General features: G+C 47.3%; 1 protein-coding gene across 1 annotated transcript; it reads left to right on the top strand.

The window, feature by feature from the left end:
- The first annotated feature begins 1,417 nt into the window (after positions 1-1,417).
- On the top strand, positions 1,418-8,153 carry LOC125016895 (circadian-associated transcriptional repressor-like). The gene is made up of 6 exons (XM_047599654.1): positions 1,418-2,047; positions 3,525-3,880; positions 4,025-4,100; positions 4,396-4,474; positions 4,871-5,039; positions 5,154-8,153. Exons 2-6 carry the CDS (start codon positions 3,527-3,529, stop codon positions 5,739-5,741), a joined length of 1,266 nt encoding a protein of 421 aa, XP_047455610.1. The 5' UTR covers positions 1,418-2,047; positions 3,525-3,526; the 3' UTR covers positions 5,742-8,153.
- Positions 8,154-8,579: the final 426 nt, after the last annotated feature.

The raw sequence follows: 8,579 nt of genomic DNA, 5'->3' as shown, positions 1-8,579 counted from the left end.
ATCAACCAAGGGTAGTCTGTTGTGTGTGTGTCAAGGAGAAGGGTCAGTGGGTTCGTGTGTATGTTGTGTACATATAGAGGGGGATGGGGCAAGAGTCGACTGCAACACGCAAGGCACTTTAGTGAAATCCACCACACCATCAGGCTTTACGGTGTTTCACGTCTAAAAATACCAGTAAAAGTCTCAGTAAATTCTGACCCACAATCGGGGTCTCACGAGGAGAGAAAACACCGATACACGCCATGGTGAAGTGAATTCAATATGTTGAAATACACTTGATACATAGGTGGGTTATGGTGCTGTTAAAATGTACTGAATTAAAAACAAAACTGTTCATGTTTTTCACCCAATTTTTTTTTTTTACATATTTTTTATTTATTTCACCACCCAAAAGAAAAGAAATGGATCAAATGCATATACAATTGAAAAAGAAACAAAAGACAGAAGAATAAAAATACTCCAATAAGTAACATAAATTACCATTAATGTTTGTAAAGGAGTGGGGGGAAACAACATGCTTATCTGGCCCCACCCCTTCTCAGTATTAGTATGTCATTATTCAGTATTTTCTTCTTCCTCTGCTTAATATTAATAGCATCAACAACTTTAATAATAACAATAACAACAATAATAGTATTTAAAAAGCCTTTGTCATTCTTGTGAAAATCGTCTCTTTATACCTCTTCCCAAATTGTGTAACATTTTCTCTGTGCCTGATTTCCTCATCCAGTGTGTTCCACAAAATCACTCCTGTCCGTGAACATGTTTTGTATATTGTTAGGAAGTAGATAATTTCTCACTTTGAACATGATACGTGCAGTTTTGAAATCCCCAAATGTGAATGCATGTGGCTTTAAAAACAGTTTGTTGGTGTGTATTTATGACCCTGATGGCTCTTTTTCTGCAGAGTGCGTATTGTATGTAGATTGCTTTTGTAAGTGTTTCCCCAGACTTCCACCCAGTAATGTAAATATGGTAAAACCAGAGAGCAGTATAGAATATATAATGTTTTATGGTCCAGTATATCTATCTAACTTTTCCCTGTATTCCAATACTCTTTGCTAACTTATTACATCCATATGTTATATGTTGTATGGAGTTTCCAGCAGGTTTTATTGTCAGTGATCGCACCCAGAAATTTAGTTTCATTCAGTCTCTATGTTTACATTATCAATCATGATTTGCGTTTGACCGACTGATTTATCGTTTCCAAATAACATAATCTTAGTTTTTCTCAAATTTAAAGAAGTCCACCGACTAAAATGGGGCTGTCAGAACTCAACAGTGCTACAAGCCACACCCACTTGACAGCTCTCAAATTTCACTGATGTACCTAATGAATTGGCTAGTGAGGGTATTTCAGGATCATACTGACTGGAGAAAAAAAAATGGGGGCGCAGTCTTTTAGATGAATTTATTCAATTAAGCCATCGACGGTTAAATTCGGTTGCACAGGTTTGCTCATTTTCTTCACCTTGTGAGTGTGTTTCCATGTTTTCGGTGAGAGTAGGCGGGGTTACCACTTTTGTGTGCACATGATGCATAAAACATATCGTGGGGGCCGACGCTGTAGCGTGTGTGCGTGTGTGTGTGTGTGTGTTTACACCTGCTCGCTGTAGTAGTGCAGCCCTTCCCGACACCACGCACACGGGCGACACATGAGTGGGCAGGTCCATGAGTGCTCGCGTCGCCGCCCAATCGGCGCCGACTAAGGCAATCACTGGCTGCGAGCTTCAGCCAATGACGCCGCGCAGCCGCCGGGACGGCAGCCAATGGGATGCGCGCAAAACGTGGGCACGTGGATCGGCGCACATGTTGACGCTCGTAAACTGGCGAGAGAAGCAGAGTCACAGACCGATGATCGGCTGGACTGCGAGTGTGAGTCTGTGCGTGTCTCTGTGTGTGTGTGTCTGAGAGCTGACTCTGGACGCCCCGATGCTGCTCCAGCTCCGGAGTGGGTATTGACGGATCGGTCGCATCAAAGTAGGAGAAAGAGCCGTCATCGATCGTTTTTGGCAGCCGCCGTTTTCATCCGATATTACCGAAGGTGAGTATTTTGCATTTTTTTTTTGTTTGTTTCGTGGCTAACGTTTCCTGAAGTTGGCAGGCTAGCCTAAAGGAATTTCCTGTCCCGCTGTATCCTGCATTTGTTCCCAGTACAATTCATTAATTTAGAAAAAATGGCCCTTTTCCGGCTTTCTATTATTTTGTTTTATTGATTAATCGTAAAATTCTATTTCACCAAAGCAATATAGTGGTAAATTTACCTCATCTGACATTTGCTTTTTTGCCACTATTACGAGAATTTGTTTTTCATGTATTAAATTATGTTAAAAATATACTATATGGTGTTAGTTTCTGGTGGCGTTAGTGGCGGTGCGCAGACCAGCCAGCCAGCACCTGAGACGCAGCCTCATGGTCCTACCTGTGCAGACTGTGCGACACATTCACCATCCCACCCATCCCATCCCATCCCATCCCATCTCCATCCACCACGGGCTCCGAACCAGATCAGAAAGGGCGTAGACCAGTATATAAATAAATAAATAGGAGTTGAGCTCTCCCGGTACGTGTTGACTCGCTCCTCTAAACAACGTGACATTTGGATTTTGTCAGATGGAAATTCAAAGCATGCCGCCAGCTCAGCAGATCTGATTAAAAAAATAAATAAAAATAAAATAAAACAAAATTCTGGTCTCGAGACACAATAGACCCGGTGAATGAATTGTTCTCCTCTTTTGCTTCAGCGCGAGCAAAAATCAGTGCCACCCCTTTTTGTTTGTGAGTTTAGATTGTCATAATGTTACCAGCCGCGTTGGTGTGTTTACTAGTTGAGTGTGTTCCCTGTGGGTTGGTGGGATGTGAGAGCAGCATGCGCCGGGAGATCACACAGACCGAGAAGGAAAGGGAGAAAGAAAGAAAGAAAGAGAGATGAGAGAGCGGCACATGGCCTGAGATGCAGAATGTAAAATGTAAGAGGAAGAGAGGGGCACGGAGCTGGTGTGCATATCGAACAGGATGAGCAGAGGGAGAGGGAGAGATGAGAGGCATGCAGAAATGCAGCCGGAGAGGAAAGAGAGTGGTTTGTGTGTGGATCCAAGGGGGGATGGAGAGCAAGCCAGAGAAGGAGAGGAGGGGCTAGAGAGAGCACCGGAGGCTGTGGCAGAGAGAGAGAGAGAGAGAGAGAGAGAGAGAGAGAGAGAGAGAGACTATTCTGATTTCACTACTCTACAAGCTCCCATCCCCCTCACATTTTACTCTCTTCCAGTCTCCAATCTCCTCAATGGGAGCCAGACATACACTACCATTGTGTGCCTACTGCCTACCCCCAGTCCCACTCTGCACCATGTTAAACTAGGACACCGGTATGCCCACCATTTTGAGTAAAATAGGTGATTATTTTTGGTAGAGTGAAAATGGACTTCCTCCTCCTATCTGTCTCCATTTGAACTCCCTCTCACTTGTGTCACAACTTCAAACATGCCGGTTTCCAGTGTTCACTCTGATGCCGATTCCTCCCCCAGCGATGCAGTCCCAGGGCAGCACCTCCTCCCAGCCCTCCTTCGACTCCCTGAGCTCCAGCGACAGCCTCCTGTTCAGCGACTCGGAGCAGGCCGAGGACGACGCCGACGTCTTTCTGACCGACAGCTCTTCCTCCGTCATCATCGGCCAGGCGGGCGAGGCCGTGGGGGATGGGGACCGGGCGTCGGAGAGCCCCGGCTCCCAGTGGACGTGCGACGGCTTCACCGACAAGGAGGAGGAGGACGGGTCGTACAGGTCGGGGAGCGGCGGCAGCAAAGCGGCCCGCATCGGCCTGGGTGAGGCGGACCCTACGGGCCAGCTCCCAAAGTCACAGGGAGATCTGCTGTTTGCTCAGAAGGTGAGGGAAAAGGGAAAAAGTGTGATCAGAAGAGGGATAACACAGCAATGTGTGAGCGGAGGAAATCCCTGCAGACTGCTTGAGACGGAAAAGCCTGACCCAAACTGAGTACTAATCTATCTTCTCTCCTTCTTCCTCTGTCAGTGTGCTGAGCTACAGGGTTTTGTCAGGCCCCTTCTAGAGCTGCTGAATGGACTGAAGAGGGGCCGATTCGACCGAGGTAAGCATCCTGACATCACTGCCTTCTGGCAAGCATGTGCACAACGCAGGTTTATATGAGTGGTCCCTTGTAACAGGGACCGCTCCTGTGTGCAGCGGTGTGTAATTGATGCAGCGTATTGACGCCTCTCAAAGTGTTGCCTCTGCGAAGCCGGAGTCTTGCAGCTGACTCATTAGCTCACAAGAGTTTACCATGAGTGGAAGTAGCGCACGTGTGTCTGGGAGAGAGAAGAGCGTCCACGTGTGCGCTCATTCGGCGTAAATGCTGACAGGAGGATTATGTTTTTGATTGACAGGTTTGAGTAGTTTCCAGCAGAGCGTTGCCATGGATCGAATCCAGAGGATTGTGGGTGTTCTGCAGAGGCCCAACAGTGGGTAAGATATGTCTCCCATATTGTTCCAACAATCACCTTCACTCTTACTCAATCTCTTCTTAGGGCTAGGGTTAGGGTTAGGGTTACTCTGACCATCTTGTCCTACCATCACTAAACTTCTTAGCACCATTAGAGAGTGTAATTGATTATTACAGTGTACAAAGGGCCAGTTAAGTAGTCTTTCATTTTAATCCTCAACTTGTGTTGCATGTATTATTGACCAGTCCATGGGACAGGTAGAGTTACTGCATCTACTGGTGGTGCAAAGAAATGCAAAGCTTTACCCAGACCTATAAGCACCGTAAAGGTCCCGATTTGTTCCTGTGCAGTACCACGATCACACTCCCATCTGCTCCTCCCTCACACTGTATATCTCCATTTCCTCTGTTTACTGTAGGGAGAAGTACCTGAACACTCTGCTCCAAGTGGAGATGATGTTAAAGGTCTGGTTTCCTCAGATCTCCGCTCAGCCTGCGTCGGCAGCCAGCGTGGCCGCGTCCCCCGCTCGCTCTTCCAGCTCCACCCCGCCGCACAAACACAGGGATCAGTTACACATTCCTGTCAAGGTGAGAACACTCGCATTCCTGGGTGTGCAAAAACCTACGCGCACACATAAACCCCGCCACCACAAATTGAGCTTAATATTCACGGCCGAATTGCTCTCCCATTCATTTCCCCAGAAACGCAGACTCAGCTGGACAGGCACGGACTCCCCCGAACCTCCCCCCTTACTTGTCAAGTGCCCTCGTGTCAGGGCAGAAGGGAAGAGTGTGGATCCAGATGAAAGAGGGGGGCCTCCTCCTTCTCCGTCACTGGCGTCCGACTCAAACCAGAGATCGGCAGATGTGGCCGGTAACAGCCAGCTGCACGGCGGCACAAAGGAAAAAGACACTGACAGCGAGGAACCGGGCAAGCTATCAAAGTACAAAGCAGGTCAGAGCTCTGAGCCGAGTCTGACGTGGGTGCACGTGGCGCCCATTCCGTCCCCGCGAAAGGCCTGCCTCGCGCACGAGGGCGCGGCGGCAGTGGGCAACGGTGAAACGACACCCAGCAGGAGGTGCAGCCCGGCCACGCAGGACAGCTCCATCTCTTCCACCACACCCCACAAAAGCCCGAAAAACCCCAAGAAGCCAACCCGGTGCCAAAGCCAGCCTGTTGCCGGACAACAGAGTGAGAGCGCTGAGACGAGCCAGGGTCAAAGCCTCCAGCCTCCTCACGTCACACTGAAGCCTTTGCCCAGGGTGTGCCCGACCACCTTAGAGACCTGATGCACCGAGCACACAAAGAGCCAGCAGCCGTGCTTTGTTACACCACCGGGATAAAAGCCGCGGCAGCAGGAAAGAAGGGAAGGGGCGACAGGCTTGTGATTATAAATGCATTAAAGAGAGGAAAGAATTATTGGCGATAGATGTTGGATCAAACATAACCCCTCATCATGACCACATAAAACAGTTATTAAAAACGGGACAAAAACCGTTACAGTGAAATCCATCAAAGAACAATGTTCAAAAGTGGTTCTGTTTGAAGAGGAAAGGAAGACGCGACACGGAGAAATATTTTACGGTTTGCGGGAGTAATGACCAATAAGAGAGACTCTGACGAATACTGGGGAGGTAAAATTCCTCCTCAGCATTAAAGCAATCAATATATCCTGAGATGGCTTTTTTTCACCAGGCATCTAATGTGAAGGACACACACGAGAGAAAAGCTGATGTCAATATTAAGAACGAAAGCTTCCGGTGTTTATTGTGGTGAGGTAGTTAGGATTCAATCGAGAGTGAGCAGGAGACTTTACATCCACGTGTAGATAGAGGCTTGCAGAGGGAGGGGGGGGAATAAAAGTGAAAAATCTCCTTTAGCTTGTGATGTGAGAAATGCCGTGTGCTAGAGTCGACAGAGACGGCGGAGAAATGATGTCACTTCTCACGAATGTAATCCACGAATTGTTGTGGCACTCGTTTGGCAAATCAGAGGGGGCCGACGGGAGTGACATCCAAGTGATCGCACAGCTTCTCCTGTCTGGTCCCCCGAAAGCAATCAGTGTCATGAAAATCCAAGAAAGACTATAAAAAGACCAGCTGGAAACGGGGAAATAGAAAATAAAAAAAATAAATAAAAAAACAGAAAACAACGACCACTCAAAGACATGTGACTCTTGAGTCCACACAGTTAATTTATTCATGTGTTGCTCTGACATTGCATCTATTTATTGTATTTATTTATTGGGCAGCTGATGATCGCCTGCTGTGCTCTCGCATAGGTCGGCATTTTCTTTTTCTTTTTTCTTTCATTCATTTTTTTGATTTTGATTTTTTTTAGGAGATTGGAAAGATGCTGTTGACATGTGTTTGAGTTTTTTTTAAAACATTTTTTCTATCAAGAGGATGGGAAAAAAAGAAGTGAAATCTTATGATTGGACGACTGGACTACCGTGCCTTTTACCAAATGGGATGTGTTCAGAAAAGCATTCAGTGCATTCATACGGCATTTTGATTGTTTGTTTGTACTTCGCAAAACATCCAATCACGAGAGCCTACATGTAGCCCTTCTAAAGTCACACACACACTAACACAGCACTGAAACCACGAATACTATGTGAAAGTCTATGACTGCAACCAACGGTGTCCGTCGACCGTCTTAGCGCTGACGGTCGAATCCAACCTACCTGCATCTCCAGCTACTGCTACACACACACACACACAAACGGCAGTGGCTACTGGACGTAACGGAGCATCCGAGTGTAGCCTTCCTCTGGGACTTTTCTTCTGATCACTGGAGGAACAGACCCAGCTGCACTTACAGCTGGTGCTCTTGAAAACTTGAAAGAAAAAAAAAAAGAAAAGAATATATAAATGTAAGGGAGGAAATCTTTTCTTTGCGCCACCCTCTACCGCTGCTATTGTAAATCCAGCTCTGAATTAGATGCGTCATAGGAGAATATTCTTCTAAATGAGGGAGGGGTTTCCGCGACCCGATTGGATTCACCTATACATGCGAGATTGCGAGACGCGTTGTAAATATTTACACTCAGATATTTTTGAATTGGTGTGAGAGGCTCGTAAGCCAGAGGGGTGGGGGGAGAGATATCCACGCAGCGGACTCCTCTGATTGAAAAGCACCACGTGTGAACACAGAGCCGCTGGCAGCCACCGTGATACTGCCTATGTTTTTTTGGGGTACGGTGCGCACAAACTCTCATCCACAGATCCAGGCGTTGGGGAGGGGAGGGGGGCGGCGAGCGTGTCCTGTGACTGGATGCCGACTCCAGATCCAGGGCCGGGGGCCACCCCTCTCCTGTTTTTATACGGTTGTGGTATGACAGAGAAACCAATTGCACTTATTTTTCATTGTTTGTGTCCTTTTTCATGTATGTTTTCTACTGCAGCGACCACTGCTGATTGGTCAGAAATCATGATGTTTATTTTAGCTGCCTTCTTCTTATTACATTGTAAAGCCGACTAGTTCCCTTCCCCCCACTCCGCTACACCCGTCTGCCCTCGCCTCCTCTCCTTCACCCCCCTCCCCAATCCTGTTAGTATCATTTCTTTTCTAAACTCTTTCTCCGAACCCATCTTTACGCGGTATTACTCCCCCGTCTTTTTTTTTCTTCTTTTTTCAATAATGAGACAAAAGAAACAAAAAAAAATCTTTTAATAAATGACACACTTTTGAAAGCTGAACTGTCTGCTGGTGTTTTGTTTGTCTGCGATGCGGCGGCGTGAGTAAGACTTGTGCTTCTCTTTGAGAGCAGCTCTCACTTAACAGATGTGGGACTCGATGGGGTGCAGATTTAGAGACTGTACGTTTTGAAGTGGGAGGCCGATGATGGGAGGAAGGAGAGGGTAGTGGGAAGGGGGGGGCGGCAGGGTGTGAGACTACAGCCTCTGTAATCTGACTGAGTAGTAGTAGGGGGGCTGGCTGATCCCCCAACCAGCTGCTACTGCGGCGAGCAAGCGCTACTGTAGCTTATTTGTGCGTCCGTGTGAGTGAGTTGGTTGTTTATTTCAGGAGATCATCACGAGTAAATACCTCCTGCAGAGAGAGGGTTCTGGCACTGAGCTGGTTGTCTGTGGTCCCGGGATGAAAATAATCACGCACGGGCTCCA

The sequence above is a fragment of the Mugil cephalus genome, chromosome 11, assembly GCF_022458985.1.
Source record: "Mugil cephalus isolate CIBA_MC_2020 chromosome 11, CIBA_Mcephalus_1.1, whole genome shotgun sequence".
Lineage (NCBI taxonomy): Eukaryota > Metazoa > Chordata > Actinopteri > Mugiliformes > Mugilidae > Mugil > Mugil cephalus.
This window is presented reverse-complemented; position numbering and strand designations above follow the sequence as displayed.